At 41.6% G+C, this 18,633-nt stretch overlaps 1 protein-coding gene across 1 annotated transcript in view; it reads right to left on the bottom strand.

The window, feature by feature from the left end:
• TMCC3 (transmembrane and coiled-coil domain family 3) overlaps positions 1-18,083 on the bottom strand; it is a gene marked incomplete at both ends in the record, with an annotated part of 49,505 nt that extends 31,422 nt beyond the window's left edge. Inside the window, one exon of the mRNA XM_080627153.1 lies at positions 18,006-18,083. Coding sequence (XP_080483279.1) covers positions 18,006-18,083 — 78 coding nt within the window. The remainder of the gene's footprint in view (positions 1-18,005) is intronic.
• Positions 18,084-18,633: the final 550 nt, after the last annotated feature.

Genomic DNA, 18,633 nt, shown 5'->3' with positions numbered 1-18,633 from the left:
AAGACTTTCACACAGGGCAACACTCAAATTCTAAGCACAGGGAATTCAGCAGACATGGCATTTACCTTTGCTAAGATAACAGACTATATTAACTGGCAGGATCCACCACTGGTTAAACCAAAACCTAATTTAATTTTCTATTTACCTCCGAAGTCTTTAATTAAGTTTTTCATTATTCCCTCTTCGAAAATTTGCTCAGAGATCCACTTTAAAGCCTCCCACATCACTGAGGTTATACTAAGGCCTTGAAGGATTTACTCAGAGGACTACTTCCTTTCTTTTACAAAGTGATCCTACACTTGCTGTTCCTCCTGGAGGAGGTTAGTCCTGCTGACTCCTTGCAGTGCCAACATAAAGACTGACAATAATGTCTTATTTTCACCTTGATTACAAGTACCTCTTATTTCTGCACATGCACTCTGATTTGCCATTGTGCCTCCACTGCTCAACACCAGTGTCATGCCAAACACCTAGAACAAAGTTAACCATTTAAATGGTATGCATGTATCTCAATAGGCTAATTCCCAGTTTACCTTCACTAGGGAATTTACCTATTCTCTTCTTATTTACATAGCAGAACATGCTGTTGTAAGATATTAAAAAAGTGAATACTTTGGAAAAAAGTATCTGAATCACATAAACCATATAAAGATATCCAAGAGAGATGAAACCTAATGAGACAAAAGACCTAAGGATGTATTAGTCCAAAATGAAATGGATGCAGTGAGATAACAAGGAAGGAGGTGATGGGAAATCTGCATGCTTCAGACTGGGGAAAAAGTGCCCAAAGAATCTGAAAATGATGCATCAGTTTTCTAAAAGCTCTGGACAGGACATGGAGTTGTAATGTGGGGATCTTTTTGGGTTGTTTAGAGGCTTTCTAGGTTTTCTTTAAAGTTATGAAAAATCCATGCTGAAATAATTGCACAGGTTCTTTGTTACCACATCTAAGCAATGTCAGCACTACAACCCCCACAGAGCATATTCAATTTATGAGACTTCTGGATAAAATCATTGTGTCACATGCACGAGTAGGAGCAGTTTAGCCACTGAAATACATGTTACCACTGTAACTCATACTTGCCATTAAATCCCAACAGAGGGTATGTCCTGAGCCAACAGCAATAACATTCTTTTTTCTTGTGGTAGAAGAAATACCTCCAGGAAATATTTCCCAATCTTCATCGACCTCGCCCCTATTCTCCCAACTGTGTTCTTTCAAAATTAGATTGATAAGCCACAATTTCTATACAACTTTTCCCAGAGATGGAAAACTGCAGGAATTGGCACGAAATACACGTCTCAGAGAAAAAAAGAAAAATAACCATATTCCATGCACTTCACATGACGTAATTTGACAAGTTTGTTTTTTCTTTTTTCCACAAACCAAACATTAGAAGAAAAGACAGTATTCATCCTCCAGTTCTATTGGTGCTCATTTTCATATTGGTGCTTCAAGGAAAAGGTTAAATAAAACATAAAAAGGGTAGAAGGAATTTAAATACAAGCATATATGTGTACACATATGTATAAAAGTGTAAAACACAATGGCATATTTTATATGCCATTTTTATGGCAATAAAATCAGTGTCCTGTCTTCTCCTCTCCCACAAGATACAGATAACCCCAAGACTAAAATTACTACTGAAAATATGTATTTCATGCAAACTGGTCATTTTAAATTCATGTCTAGCACTTAGGGAAGGCCACTTGGCACCTGCAAGAGTAACAACACCCAGCATGCCAAGTACATGAAGTTCTGAGTATTTAGAAAAAAACCCAAAAAGTTATCTTGAGAGCACCGTGTTGCATGAAGAACACACCTTGCCACAAAAGAGTAGGCAATCCATTGCTTGGGTGGGAACACAGGGATGACTTGACATAAGTCAGAATAAGGAGATTAAAAATAGCAGTGTATCTTCTGGGAAGTTCAAATGCCAGAACATGGCAATATTTTCACACTGTCAATTTGTTCAGTTCTGAAAAAACTATTACATGGAAATGATGCAGAGTATATAATATACACTTACAAACAATGCATGAGCATCATGTTCAATCACTGTCCCTTTTATAAATGGCAAAAGGGCTGAATAAACAATGCAAAGCCTACTCCAGCAGAAGAAAGGTGAACATAGTGTTAGCCTAAGGAATACTTCTGAGCTTTCAACATGCAAAAAAGCAATCATGTCTGCTGTGATAACGCTGAGGGCTTTTTGTGTTTGGAAATGAGCTGCTGAATTGAGGACACTTTGTATCTTTTTTAACATGACAGTCTTATTGCTGTTGCGAAGATAATGACAACAGATAGACCTGTCTGCCCCAGGAGGAAAAGGCATTTCAGAGAATGACGTGATTTTAGCATGTAAGTCACAGAGCACTCAGAACTGTATCTTCCCAGGATGTTAATCACAGCAATCCCGCCTAGAGGTAGCGATACTCCTAGGAGAAGGAACACCCAAAACACTTCAAACCCGGGCAGATGGAGCTTGTCTAGCCTTGTAAGGCCATCCGTCTAAGAGAAGGACACTCCAACCAAACCTATGACCTGAGGTCTTTGCTGCCACCGTCCAAGCTAGCTAGGCCCTGGCAGATAAACCTCAGGTGTAAAGGGTGGAGCCAGTTCTGCGCACACTGTGCCTCACCTAAAAAATCCACTGCGCAGGCCCGAAGGGTTTACTCACACTTGCAAAGCCCTGTAGTGACAGGCGAGGGATGTAACGACAGGTGATAAGGTACACTGGAAACCGCAGACCCAACCTTGCATGCAGGCGGTTCAGGACGTTGGTCACTCAAGACTGACCCAGGAGATGACACTCTTGTTCAGAAACATCCTGAATGACCAGGCAGCCTTTTTTCCACCCAGATTTGCCTATCCCACATTGCCCTTTTAGTCCTCATCATGCTTGTAGTGAGCGTGGGTAAAGCCCTTCCCAAATCTTCGTTCATGAAGCCAAGCCATCAATCATCAATCTCAGCACTGAAAGGTACCAGGTACTAGCTTTCTAAAATTGAAGTTTCCCCAAATTTAGCAAAGAATAACTACTACAGGAAATAAAGCTATTGCTTCATATGTTGGCTAGTAAAATATATGACAAGTTCGCCACCTTTTACATGGAAATTTCAAAAGCTCAGTTCAAATACAATACTTCCAAGGCAATTCTAACTCTGCAGCATTAAACCACACTGATATGATCATTTGGTATACTAAGACACGAGACTGTTCCAAATCACCTTGCAATGAGAATTTCTTCCCGTTTCCAACTCATAAATCCTATCTTATGAAAGCATGTCTTTATCTATCAACAAAACAGTAACATTATAAGCAACATATCTGGCCCTACAGAGAAACATGTTGATAATATTTAAATAAGTATTCAGACATAGCTATTAAAACTTTGTCTCGCTAAACCATGAGTTCACACCCCTAAAATTAGCAAGCTACACTGCATGTAACCAGAGACAAAAACTTTTTCTTAAAAATAGAAATCAGGACACTATTGCAATGTGCAAGGGATATTAATAAAGTGAAGTTAACTCTATGTGACATTTTAAAATCATCTTACTAGGCAGGCTACAAATTAATAGTAGTCCTTTATTTTCCTAAAATCATACATAAATGTAAAACAAACAAACAAGAAACAAAACCCAAAACCCAACCCAAACCCAGAACAGTATGAGGGTTCTATTTTACACATAAAATTACTTTCTCCACTTTAAAAAATGTAAATTCTAACCCTTAAGATTTCGGTTTCCATATTAATAACTCCAGTATAAGTTAATTCCATCAGCATCTGTAATAATGGTATGCAGCTAACAACCTTTATTTTCTCACAGCTAGAGAAAGACCGAAGGAGGAAAAATCCTCTATGTCTGCAGGAATAGGAACCAGTGCTGCAATTCCCTATGTACTGTCAATCACAAGCAAGCAGGTATATATATTTACTACACAGTTACACTTGAGGAGTGATGAGCATCAGACCCAGATTTCCTTAACTAGCACTGTAGATAAAGGGTAGAAATTTTCTCTTTCCCCCAGTTCCCTCCTTTCCCCAGTTCTTTTCAAAATGTCTATTCAAGAATAGCAAAAGCAATTACATACTGAAGATTACAGAGCACATTCTGAAAAGACAACATTACAGTTTTGGGAAATCACTGACAGATCAAGCTGAAGAAGCACTTACAAAGGTAATGAATGCATTCTTATTCTGAGGATTCGAACAGAGGAAATTAGAAGATCAACTGAGAGCTTCAAAAGAATTAGAGCACAGTATTATCTGTCTCTGGAAGGGCAGGATTTATGCAAATTAAGTTATGCATTTTTTCAGACAACCTCTAGTTTGGACCTCTGTTGAAGCCACTGAATACAAATCCTATATGTCCTTTAACACAACAGCAGTACTCCAAGACAGTCATTCAGCCTCAAACTTCAGCAGCCTTTGCCCTTCCACCCCTGCCACTATGCTACACACATTCCTTTTTCAGCCATACTACATAAATGACATGACAGCATTAATACTTGTCAGTGTCTGGGCACAAAGTGGTCTCATGTAAACAACATGTAAGTGTCACTGAAAACTTATCACCCAGCATTTCTTGTCAAGACATGAAGACTTGCTGGGCATGCTCAAAACACTATACAACATTACATCGCAGTTCTAAAAAAACAGATTCCTGCTCCTTAGGGAGCATTTATTTTAATTGGCAAAACGTGCTGAAAAGGCTAAGGTAGACTGAGGTCTGACAGACACATGAGGAATAATAAACTGTCTAATATGATCTATCAGTATATCTTTTGCTGTAAGTTATGCAAGGCCAAGGTGAACTCCTTAAACTAACAGAAAAATGTACTTAGGAGCTTATTTCAAACCCAAAGTATACACAAAGAAACAAGTCCAATCACACTTTCCAATCACACATTCTAAGAATTCCTACATAAATTCCTGCCTTAGGCTTTTTAAAAATCAAGGTTTGAATTTCTGACCCTTGTGATACATGCTTACCTTGCTGAAAGGGTGATTTCTTTCCCCACCACCAGCACCTATAACAAGACAATACAATACTTCACCCCATGTCTGTGTGTCCCATCACTAGAAGCTTGCCTCTCTGACTACTTTCTGACATGCTAAAAGTTCCTAAATGCCTGTGTTCATTAATGACATTATTACAAATAGCATCTGTACAAGGCCTAATCCTGCACCATCAAAATTGCCCACCATGCTGCTGATTCACCCAAGAGCAGGATACAGCTGACAGGATATGGACTCATTTGCTTGCAGCCTCAAGTCTCATGCAAGATGACAACACACGTAAATCAGTTCCAGTCTAATTCCAATTCAATGCACCACTAACAAAGTGCAAAACATTGTTAAACTTAACATTACCAGAAGCACTGCTGCTACCGTAAGTAATAAAAAAAAGCCCTACACATTTACAGAACAATCTTTTACTCTCTTTCAGTAATGATAAGGTAAACTTAAGATTACTCTCCTTCTTTCCAAATCACACATTAGTATCTTCTCACCTTTCTTCCTTCACAAAAAAAGCAACCTTTCCACAACTTAATTCTGGCTTACCTACCAAAGAATGCATTTCCGTACAGTACTCACAGCAGGAGCACTCTACAATAATTATAATAGAGCTAAAACAGAGAGAAGAGGGAAAAGGAAAGGTAACATCCTGTACTGCCAAATTTCTGAGCAACCAGAGACCAACTGTTTCTATGCATAATGGCACAGCTGGCAAAACACAGAGATTTAAAAAAAACGAAAGTTTTCCTAAAACAGTAGTTCTGCATAAGTGAAATGAAGATCAGTAATATTAAGAACACACTGTGCAAGAGGGACAGCCAGAAAAGTCTTTTGCTTTTCTGCCTTTGAAAAAGAACTGTAAATTCTTCAAGAGTGAAGTTGATTTGACACAGACGCCTAGATATTCAGTACATGCATCTTGCTCTATAATGCATGAAAAATGGTGAAACTTGCATCTTTTACGCAGTGCTTGCAAAATCCACTGCCACGCAGCTATTTAGACTGGATTTAGTTTCATCCAGCTTCAGATGCCCCCCGTATGTGATTTAGTTTAAGCTTCTGAGCTTCCACCAAACCAACAGAGATGGGATTGATTCCTGCAAGAGCTGTGCCACTCTCAGCCACAGAGGGTGCCCTACACAACTACCTTTAAAGCAAATGTCCAATTTCAAACACTAACATGACATACACATTTTTTGGGGGAAGAAACACCTATGGCAGATAGTCTCAAAATCTGCCTGCTGTGGAAAACACGAACATGCATCCACTGGATATTTCTGGACCACCAGCACCCTACAAAAGTCAGACTAAATATCCACCCCGATGGCTGAGGATTCTGAAATACATATCCTTCAGGGTATTTATCCCCTCCCCTGTCATACACTCTTCAGAGAGGTAACTGACTCCTGTTGTCACACAGTGGCTGAAAGCTGCCACAATAGCCTGAAGCCCTGCCACCAGAGCCTCAGGCCAACAGTCACCACTGCTCCAGACTGCATTTGAAAACATCAATTCTCTTTAAGCAAATCACTGAGCTTCAACCTTCCCTGACACTAACTGCCACAGCACGTAATGGCACAGAGCACAGAAATACTAATCTAGTTGACTCTCTCAAGTCCAAATAAGAATAGCTGAAACAAGGGCTTGGCTATTGGTTTCAAAACACCACAAGTGGGTGGATTTTCATTGCAAGAGTACTTCTTAAAAATTAAAAAGTAATTTGCATATATGCTACAGTGTAATGTATATACTCACTAGTAAATAAGAAAACTGTCGTGGTTTAAGCCCAGGCCGTAAATCAGAACCACAAAGTCCACTTCCCTCCCCACCTTTCTTCCCTCCGCTTCTGGAGGGACGGGGAGGAGAATCGAAAGAATGCAGCTCCCACGGGTTGAGATAAGAACAGTTTAATAACTAAGGTATAACACAAATCACTACTGCTACCACTAATAGTAATAATGATAAAGGAAATAACAAGCAAGAGAATACAACCGCTCACCAACCGGTACCTCAACCCCACCCTGCCATGATCCAGCCCTTCCGGGCACTCTCCGTTCTACATCCCTGGGCATGACGTGCTGTGGTATGGAATACCTCTTTGGCTAGTTTGGGTCAGGTGTCCTGTCCCTGCTTCCTCCCAGCTTCTCCTCCTCCCTGGCAGAGCATGAGACTCACAAAGTCCTTGGTCAGGGTAAACATTCTGACCCACAACTGAAAACATTGGCTTTATCAGTATTATTCCCAGGTTGAAAGTCAAAACACAGCACTGCACCAGTAGAAAAAATGACTGCTACTGCTGAACCCAGGACAAAATCCCACCGAAAGTATGCATGAGAAGTGACAACATAGGTCAAAACATTTTCATAGAATCATAGAATAGTTAAGGTTGGAAAGGACCTTAAGATCATCTACCTCCAATCCCCCTGCCATGGGCAGGGACACTTCCCAATAAACCATGTCACCCAAGGCTCTGTCCAACCTGGCCTTGAACACTGTCAGGGATGGAGCATTCACAACTTCCCTGGACAACCCATTCCAGTGCCTCACCACCCTCTCAGTAAAGAATTTCTTCCTTATATCAAATCTAAACTTCCCCTGTTTAAGTTTGAACCCATAACTCCTTCTCCTATCACTACAGTCCCTAGTGAAGAGTCCCTCTCCAGCACCCTTGTAGGCCTCCTTCAGATACTGGAAGGCTGCTATGAGGTCTCCACGCAGCCTTCTCTTCTCCAGGCTGAACAGCCCCAACTTTCTCAGCCTATCTTCATACGGGAGGTGCTCCAGTCCCCTGATCATCCTCGTGGCCTTCCTCTGGACTTGTTCCAACAGTTCCATGTCCTTTTTATGTTGAGGACACCAGAACTGCACACAATACTCCAAGTGAGGTCTCACAAGAGAAGAGTAGAGGGGCAGGATCACCTCCTTCGACCTGCTGGTCACGCTCCTTTTGATGCAGCACAGGATATAGTCGGCTTTCTGGGCTGTGAGAGCACTGAAGCCGGCTCATGTTCATCTTCTCATCGACCAACACTCCCAAGTCCTTCTCTGCAGGGCTGCTCTGAATCTCTTCTGCGCCCAACCTGTAGCCGTGCCTGGGATTGCTCCAACCCAGGTGTAGGACCTCGCACTTGGCATGGTTAAACTTCATAAGGTTGGCATCAGCCCACCTCACAAGCGTGTCAAGGTCCCTCTGGATGGCATCCCTTCCCTCCATTTTGAGAAAGAATAATTTATAAGCTACTGCTCTCAAAGCCTAACTTCTCAAACCTAAAAGAATATCATAGCTTAAGACACCAACAAACTGCAAACAAAAGCTTCACACCAAGTTTTACGAATGTCACTAGAGATTCCACTTGATCACTTTCAGATCAAGCTTTGTCAATTCATGTCTCATTCATCCTCCTGAATTTACCTGCAATCCAACCCTTGCAGTTCCTTGGTGAAAAGAGAAAGGAAGAGTTGCTTGGAATCAAAAACCCCAAAGAAACAAATAAAACCCAAACTACACAGGAAAGAATGCATCTTTCTTCTACATTAATTTTGTATTGCAAGACCAAACGATGCCCCTCAGGTAGAAATCCATAGGAAGCCAGTTTCATAAATATCAGAAATAAAAGATTTGCTCAATGGGATCTCTCTGTGCACTAGAGAGAGAATTCCACAGGAGTTAACACTGGAAAGGCACAATGGAATGACCTGATAATGGCACATCTCTTTTACCAGTAGCAGTAAGCACTAGCTAAGACAAATTACTTGCAACCACATCCATACAGTTTATGGAAATAAAACATGCAAGGGCCAACAAGGACAGGCTCAGAATTTATTCATATACCTACTGGCAAACACAAGAGAAGCTCTCACTGATTGTCAAAGATCTCCTCATTTTCTTCACTCTTCTTAAATCTTCCTTGGGTCTTAATAAATGCTTTCACTCTCATCCCCCAGCCTTTCCATGCCTGTGGTATAAAAGGCTACAAAATCCAATCCTCTTGCACAGGACAGAAGGAGCATAATTCTTGTACAGATCAGTACCCCCCAATCAGGACCTGCCTGTGATGGTGTTGTATATCAGAAGTGCCCGAGTATCACCCATTGCATGAATTCATGTATGAAGAAAAGGTAGTGCAATCAAGTTTATTTTACAAGACCAAAGAGAATCCAAAAGTATGTGATAGAAGATGTGTCCTCTTTGTAACCCAATGTTTCAGAACATTACTGGTAAACAGTAGAATTGAGGTAAGTATGAGAGAAAGCGTTAGAGAAACTGACATTTAGAAAGCTTTCCTGCAACAAAATGCCATAATAAAAACACTTATCACAGCAACAGTGTACATTTCTTGCTTAATATTTTCACTGCAGTTAGACAATCTCACACTAACAATGCTTTATTACCTTTTCTTCCTCTGCTTTTTTATTTGTGCCCTGCCCCCTGCACCAAGAAGCACACCTCTTGTCCTTTCCTGGTTACTACCATTTTCAGATTTGAACTCGTGTTTCTTCTAGACTTACACAAGATAATGATAATTTATTTTTTCATAATAATAATCATAACATATTGACACTAGTATGACACTATTGACACTGATAATTTAGTGTCCACATATAGCACAAACATCAAAATATGGATTTAAAGGCTCAAGACCAGTACATTCATTTCCTGCAGGTGGAATTCTGTGTCTCTCTCACAGCATCTACAACATTTAGATACTTCTCTTTTTAAAAAAGTGAGAGAGAGAGACTGACAGCAAGTGGGAATGACTCCATTCTGGTCAGAGTGTGGGAAGCCACACTTCTGCTCCCTTTTCCATCATGTCTCCCTGCTGTCCTCACCGTTCCTTGCTAGAGCCCTGCTCATGCCCAAAAGCCACTGAAAGCTGCTCAGTCACATCCCCACAGTGCGCTGCTCCTGAGCCCTGGGACAGGGAGTGAGGAAGCTTGGCACTGGGAGAGGTGCAGAACCTGCAAACACAGTATGAGCACAGTGTGGGTGAAGGAGCTCCATGCTAGCTAGGGTGTTGCTGAGGCACTTGATACAAGATAGCTCTGAGCAGTTTTGGGTAAGTAAACAGCCAAAGTCTCCTTTGGCCCTTCTTAAACAAGGAATGTTCCTCACAACTGATCTCAGCAAATCTCACTCAACAAGATCTGGTCATACAGCTTTCCCTAAGACTAAATGTCTCTTTGAGACTAGTACTGGGTATGATCCTGCTTGGTTCCAATGCCTCCGCATTTCCTTGCAGTTATCTGTAGGAACTGAGGGTGAAGCACTGAATCCTTGGAAGTCTTTGGAAGCACACTTACAGCACAATATGCTACTAAGCTGTACTGCCCTGAATTAGAGAAATGTTAAGGAGTCAGTTCTAATCGGTCTGTCAGATTGATCTTTGGGCGTCACTCACCTGTACAGACATGCTGGTATAAAGCAGAACATTTTCTGCATAGTTAAATCATCTTACATTTGAACAATGAGCACTAGCTTAATTTTAATTTCTGTATTACATGTACTGGAATAACTTGGAATTAAAGGAGTGAATGCTGCAAAACCAGAGAAACTTGCTACATCAACTTACCCTAATAAGGCTTCTCTTCCTGTCACAGTATTTATTGTAGTGTTGCACTGAAAGCCCACTTAGAAATTCACTAATAATGCACAGACCCCAAAACACTGACTTCTCACATCTCCTGTAAGCCATGCTACTTGCTGTTTTGGTGGTGGTAGGCAGCATCAAGTTTTTCTTAAGAATTCCATTCTTAAGATGTACACTTCCACCAGCACTGTGAAACACTTTGTCTCACTTTATAAATCAAATCAACACCTCCTGTGGATATAAACTGACTCCAGAGCATTGCAGTCTTCCCTATTTTTAAACACCAACTTCCACCTTAATGCTTCATCTTCAACTGAAAAGCCTTGCTTTAAACACAGGATTAGCAAGTCAACAGAAAAAATACCTCATTTAATGCTCAAGAAGCCAACAGTGTAGTATCTTGTAAATGTGAGTAATCTTTCTGAAAGCCATAGTGCTATTAACTTCATCTACGTCATACGATTATTGTCAGAGTGTTTAGTTGTTGCAATCCTTATATATATATACACCCACAGAGGCTGCTTCTTTCATCACTACTTTTAGCAGAAAGCTACACAGGTTTCCATACATCCACTCCAAGAACATGTATTTACAAAACAAAAACAAAGATTAAAGCCTATCTACACCATTCTGGTTTAAGCTAAATGAGACTGTAATACAAACTGAAAGCAGCATCTTCCACCCTATAAAGAGCACTTAATACGTATGCAACTTTCCATGAGGCTGTTCTAATGCATCTCAGATTGGTTCCACAGGCCACTGATGTCAATCAAAAGTTCCCGATGGATTCAGCACTACATGATCACAATTTTATTTTATTTCAATAGCACAGTGTTAAATTATCTACATCCCCAGGTAACTTCTTCATCCAGAGCTACTGAAACAAAAATTTACAAAGGAAGGTAACTGTTACTAAACTGTACACTAGCAGGTAAACCAAGGCAAAGATGCCTATTGCAGTTAAGGTTAACCAAGAAGTTTTTAGAATTGATGCAAAATATTTTATATCGACGGTGCATTAAAGTACACCATAGTCTCAGTGTCCAATACAAAAAAATATTAATAGCAGTGGTTTCTGTAACTTTTGCCCTTTGAAATCTTATCTAGCTGCAACATGGAAACAGAGCAATAATAAAGTCAGCCAGCTGTCAATATTATCAAGCTTTTCTGGAATTTTTTGGAAAACAAAAAGCCTCATTACAGCTTTCTACAACAACAGCATCACAGCTCACAGTCTGTAGATATTCCACCTCAGCCAGTAGTGACATACCTCCACTCTCATCCTTCCAAAATTAAAGCTTAGACTATATACGGTGCTATTAAAGACTGCCTTAGAGGAGTTCTCACTTGCTGAGTGTCTGAAAAACGTAAGATGCACAGTTACAAGTCAGCCCAGTTGCATACTGGGTCCCATATGTCAAGGCCTTAGAACAGCAGGTTTATTTTGGCTTTGCATATTAATCTTCTGCTCTATCCTTAGTCCGAAAGAGCAAAGAACTTTCAATAGTAAAGATATTTGCAACCATTGTCAGCAACAGTGCAAATGCTCTCTGGCAAAGTTTCATCTATCTGGCTACATAAATGAAAAGCAAGATTTACATTCCATTGCCCAACGTTACATCAAAACTCATCTCACACCCAGGTCTCTCCCAAAACCAAACTCACTGTGGGGGTGAAGATGAAAGCTGCACACTTGCTAGTGGTGCCAAAACCTAAAGCTGGATAATGGGCAACGGCTCTCTTTTTAGCCTGGACAACATTAGATGTCAAATCCAGCCAAGCCCTTAAAGACTCAGCCTTTATGCAAACACTGTGTCAGGTGGTGCCTAGTTAAAGCCTTACCTATGGAGATGACGACCATAAGCAAGCTAGAGATCTAGAGCTGGTGGCATCCCCCTATACCACCACTGGCAACCTGACAGAAAGACCATTACATGCCCTTCAAAAAGAAAGAAAACCAGAAGGTTGATGATTTTCCCTCAGTGACTTTTTTTTAATATACCTAACATTTAAGAGGTGATATAGATGCCCCAGTCCTACAAGCTATACCATCCACTTCAATAAGGATGAATCAAAAGCACAGCAAAGCAAAGCAGACACTGTACAATCTTCAGAGACATGAATTTTCCAGGTGGACACCAAAAAGCATGAAAGGTCTAAGTATAAAACTTCCAAATCTAAAAATCAGCTTAAACCTTGAAAGGAACACGCATGCTCACTTTCACCCACATAGACTGGGTAAAAATACAGCCTTTATGGCTTGTAACCCTACCAAAGCAGTCCACCTTGCAGGATCAGGGAGCACAGCAATACTACAGTAAGCAGTACAGCAGCAATTTCCCTCTTTATTTCATTTGACAATGAGAAATTACATCCAAAAATGGACCTCTAGCTTTTAGATGTATTTATGCCCAAAATTTGAAGTATACCAAAAAGAGATACTAACTTTGTAAGCCTCCTAACATTTCTTTCTAGCACTAGCAAAAAAATCAAGAGTTAGTTTTCCAAACATTTCTACAATGACAAAACAATCAAAACATGATTACTGTTTAAAATTAACAAACCAGGCTTTTCTTCAGTTCTCACCAGCTGATCTGTCTTTTTGGGTTCAAACTGCAATTATGGCTTCCCTCTCTTATTCCCAATACTCCTGCATTATGCAGCCTACTCTTTGACAGGTTTCACACATTTCTAGATACACCATGGATTTAAAACCAATGCTTGGAGGTCTTAACAATATTCTGTCTCATCAAATTATCATCATCTTCTGTCAAAACATGAGGGAACAGTAGGAAAAGTGTGTGTAAGTTCTCTGAGCACAGAATATCTGGAGGTTTGGTTATAAGTCACAAAAGCCCAGAAGAAGCATTTCTTCTACAGTGCTCTCTGAATTTGAAGGAGCACTGGGAGATTAAATTTCCCTTTCTCCAAAAGCTGAAGGTGGGGGGGCTTTTTGTTTTGGGTAGAGAGGTTTTTTTTTTGTTAAGTTTGGGGGTTACTTTGTTTGAGTTTGGTTTGGGGGGTGTCTTTGGTTTATGGGGTTTTGGGGGGTCTGTTTGTTTGTTTTACGTTTTTAATTCTTCTATGTTACTTCCTCTAAATGTACTAAAGATTTTCAGAAATAAAGAGAATTCAAGGACAGATGATGAAAGTGATTAGAGGCTTAGAAGGACAGCCACATGAGGAGAGATTATTAAAAAGACTGCTTCATTTCTAGACAAGATGAATGGGAGGGATCATAAAAGAGACACGGAAAATGAGAAAAGACATGTCACACAATGTTTTTTCACCAGCGGAAAGCAAGAGGACTTTATATTAATTTTTAATGTAAGCCTTTTTGTGTGTTTGATCACGTAATAATCAGTTCATCGACAAAACACTGACTCTATTGCTAGTCTCACTAAGGCTGAAAGCCCAGAAAGATTGGTATCACGATTCTCTATTTGTTAATAAATAAACCATGTCTGTTCCAGGTAAGACCTTTTGGGGTTTTTTTAAAGAAAGGAAGAATTCTTACTATTTCAAATGTAAGTCTACTGCTAATAAAGAGAAAGTTTTGAATAGGCTCCAATGTGCAAGAAATTACATAATTAGGAATTGCTGTACTTCTCCCTAAAGCATCTGGTACTTGTTAAAAGCAGGAGTTATCTCTGCATAGACGTCTGATGAGATGCAGCAAAGGAACTCATTTAGTTGAGTTTAGCTTTAGTTGAAAATACAAGTCATACATATAAATTTATAATTCTGATGAAATGTGATGGATTTTTGTTCTGCAAGGGGCAAGTGATCAAGAGTGAAGAGTGATGCCCTGATCAGTACCAAAACCAACTGTGTATATAGGTTCCTGAGGTCTAAATAAGACAATCTGGTTAGCATTCAGAGATGACAGCTTTAATAGAACCTTGAAAGGCTGACACAAAGCTCTAGAAGCAAAAGTCAACACGATCAGGCATAAGTTAGCATAGCCAAGCTAGTCTAAGCATTAGGACTGTTACTATTGGAATTGCATAGACCTCTGCATGAACTCACTGTCCAATGAGCACAGTGTAGCCAGAATCTGAGCACCTGCAGTTTCCCGCAGTACTCGCTGCAAAAGCAAACTTCTCTAAGAAAGCACCACAATCCTCTAGCTGTCCTGCAAGCTACATTTGAGCAAGAACAGTACCTCGTGCATGACAGCTAAAAATGCAACCCTGGTTCTCCTACTTCAAGGCTTAGGTCCTGATTTTGAAAGATTTGGATTAGTTTTCAACTAGCAGTAGATGTGAAGCACAGTGAAGCTGGCATTAGCCCAGAAGAGCTGAAACATTTTGCACAGCTGTCTGCCCACCTTGAACCACCTGTACCACCAGTGAGCTGCAGGAATCCAGATTATAGTGACCAGGCATTACTGACGAGGAGAGGCAGGGAGGATTTACCAGAACCAAGGTAACCATGTAACTGTAAATCTACACCCACCACATAATACCAGAACTGTAAGGCACTGATATCACTACACTACAGGCAACAGTAGTTTTATTCTCCACTCTGTGCTGCCGTGCACAGCATAGCTTGGCTCTCTTGTGACTTGTTTAAGGAAGAGAGGAGGAATCCAGCCTCTCCCTCAAAATACTTGGCCTCTTTAGGCAGCACTGACACCATCCCCCCACCCCCCCCACCCCCAGTTAAGAATGACTCAGCTGTTCTTCATTAAACTATTCTATCTCTTTCAGGCACTGGGAACTTTGCGCAAAATGCGACACCCAGGTCATGGGAGAGTTGGTAGCAGAGCCCAGGGTATCTTTTATTTGATGTAGCATCAAAGACAAAGGTATTGAACAGATCTGTTGACACGCAATGAAAGAACATTTTAGCTTCAGCAGGAATTTCAAAATCCTTTTCCCCCTCTGATTCTACTATTTTCAAACTCCGATGGCTATATTCACAGTCAGCACTTCTGCAAACTGAATCTGATGATGCCTTCCTACAGCATAAACAGCTGCAATTTCGGAACTGTCTTCTTGCCTGTCCATAGAGAAGGCTTCACTTTCTCATAAGAAAAATCTTTAGATGGGCTTGAAAGACACAGGTGGTAACCTATAGGGCTGGAGAAGATCTTTAAAAGCTAAAGATCACCTAAAAACTGGACCCAGTAGCCTGTTATACAGACTATGGGATGCAGCAACTACACTCTGACACCTCTCTTTTCCCCAGGCTTCACTAAATGGCTCTCCCTCTATTTACTATACACTGTCCCTATCCTGCTGACACAACCAGCTCCAAGACCTTCTTCACACAAGCAAGTCTCCCTACTTCCTTCGTTCTCTGAGCATCCTCCCACAAGCTCCGTATTGCTAGGTTTATGCTCTATGTTGCTTTTGTCCCTGAATGTTTGAGAATGGCAGCTTATTCCAGCTGCTCTAAGGCTTTTTATTCAGTCACTAAAAGAAAAATAGCATTCTGCTTTCTTGTTTCTTTTCTACATTATATCACCAGTTGTTGCTGCTCTGCTGCATGACCATTTCCATTCCCCTAGTTAAAGCAGTAAGAGGAATGTTGAAGTTAATCAAACCAATTTACCCCTACTTGTCTGGAATAAGCACAAATGGATTTAATACAAGCTCCTGACATCATCTGGAACCTGCTGCTACCAGATCTAGCAATTATTTTGCTCTGATATCAGTCTCTTACTCTGTGATATCTGGCACAACTTGTAAAGCCCAAACCCTGGAGCAATGCAATTGCATACAACTCCACAAACTTGTTACAGACTTAATCCAGTTCTCATGGTAGCAGGAAGGGAAGGAGCAGCTAAACCTGGTTAAAGGAAACCCCAAATCAGACAGAAACCCAGTGCTTTCATGAAATTGTCTTAAGCATGAGATTTATTTTCCAATACACAAGTACAATACGCAACACTGAAATTAGCCATAATACTTCATGCTTTTAAGCAGATCAGGTAGACTATAGAGCAGAGACTTCAAGTTAAACTCTGCAGTATACCAGAAGGCATCCTTGAAGAACTTTCTTCCATGACTAACTACAGTAAGCTAGGTAGCACATTATTCTTACAGCTAGAACAATGAAGAAAACCTAATCAGTTCAGCTTTCAAAGAGACAACCAAAGGAAAGACATATAAATTTTAACTGGGTTATGACTAGCATGTGCACTCAGCTTACGTTATGAAGAGCACTGCAGACTCCAGTAGTAAAGCTACACTGTATACTGCCTATTTTTAAACCGTTTCATTATACAGCAACAATCTGAAGCACACCATCTCCTCTCCAGCACTGTCAATCAATGGGCTGTAGGGATAGCAAGTATTGCCAATATGCAGTGGGGGGTGTGTGTGTATGTGTGTGTGTAAAGGAGAGGATAAAAAAAAAAGCAGCAAGATACACCACCCAAAATGGACCCACCCCCCAAAAAAAAGAGAACCCCCCCAAACCAGTCTTTCTTCACAGTCAGCTAATCCTACACTTCAAATTGTAGGGCTCATTGACTGACCAATGCAGGATCTCAGCACAGAACACAGAATTTCTGCCAGTATCAAACAAGAGCAACCTCCTTTTCTACACATATTCCTGTAGTGCATGGGAAAAAAAACCCATTTGTTTTACACCTGTTTGAGCTGAGAATTTAGGTAAGAATTTGAAATCTGTGCATTAATAAGACAGCTACCTTCACTGGCAGGATATTCATCACAAAGGCTACTAGACACATGGAAGGATTACCAGCATTGCCTGTATGTTTATCTTATGCTGTATTAGCAAAATATCAAAGTAGTAAGATAAAGATGAACTTTCCAGCAGACCAGAAGAAAAACTATCCCATAAAGCCCTAAGTCACGAGTATACAGTATATTCTTACTTCATCCCTAGCACACAGAGATACACCTTTTCTGCTGATATCCATCCTTGCCACAGCCCTCTTGCAAGTAACTTCAGGAAGGGAACTGTAATCGTTCTCTGCTGCTAGGTACAATCACCTGATCCACAGTTTACTAAACAGACCTTGAGAAACTAGACCAAAACCAAGTATTCACGAGTGTAATCTAGGCAGAGTCACTTCATTAAATCATCAGCACTGTTGACTTTGGTGAGTAAGTTCTGTATTACTCTCACCTCCAACTAGTTTCTGTTGTGGCTGTATCTGGAACACCGGTTTCTGTGATGTCAACAACCCGTTTCGTTTCATTTCCCTGCACCAAAGAGTACTCCAAAGTAGGAATACGACAGAAGCACCGATAAAAAAAAAACTTCCTTTCAGGAAGACCGACAACCTAGTAAACACGAAGACCTCTTGGGGAACACGCTGCAGGTCGGTGCCTGCCTCTCAGCACGCAGAGCAGCCTCGCCTCCTGTACGCGGGTGTCCTCGGCAGCCCTTCCCGTGCCCGCACACCACTTACCCGCGTCTTGCGGCGCCGGTGCCTCTCCGGGTCCGAGTACGTCCTGTCCACGGCCAGCGCCGTGTCGCTGCCCGGCATGCTGCCCTGCTGCCGCTGCCTCCTTCTCCTCACCGGCGCCCGCCAAAACCCTGAGCGCACGTACGAGCCCTGCCAACGGCCGCCCAAACGGGAATGAGGGGGGTCGCAGCTGTCGCCGCGGTGCGGGAGGGACCGGCACGCCCGGAGGGAGGGGAGAGGCGGGCCCGCCTCTCCCCTCCCTCCGGGCGTGCCGGTCCCTCCCGCACCGCGGCGGCCGCCGCTCCGCTTCTCCTCAGCCGGCACACCCGGATTAACCCGAGCACTCCGGCTCCCGCCGCAAGGGGCGAGGCTGGCGGCGGCCGCGTGTTGTGGCGCCTATCGGTCGGGTCGTGAGGGAGTTGGGGCTGTGGTATTCCACCCCCCCCCCCCCCGCCTCGAAACAGGGAGGGTATCTGAGGGGAGAAGAAGGTGGGAGCAAGCTTCCGCCAGAGGGAATGGGCCATAAATAGCGCTTGTTTTGAATTTAGTTTTAATTTGGTCCGAGGGCTGGAGCACCTCTCCTATGGAAACAGGGTGAGAGCTGGGGTTGTTCAGCCTGGAGAAGGCTCCG

This window comes from Psittacula echo (genome assembly GCF_963264785.1).
Source record: "Psittacula echo genome assembly, chromosome: 1".
Lineage (NCBI taxonomy): Eukaryota > Metazoa > Chordata > Aves > Psittaciformes > Psittacidae > Psittacula > Psittacula echo.
This window is presented reverse-complemented; position numbering and strand designations above follow the sequence as displayed.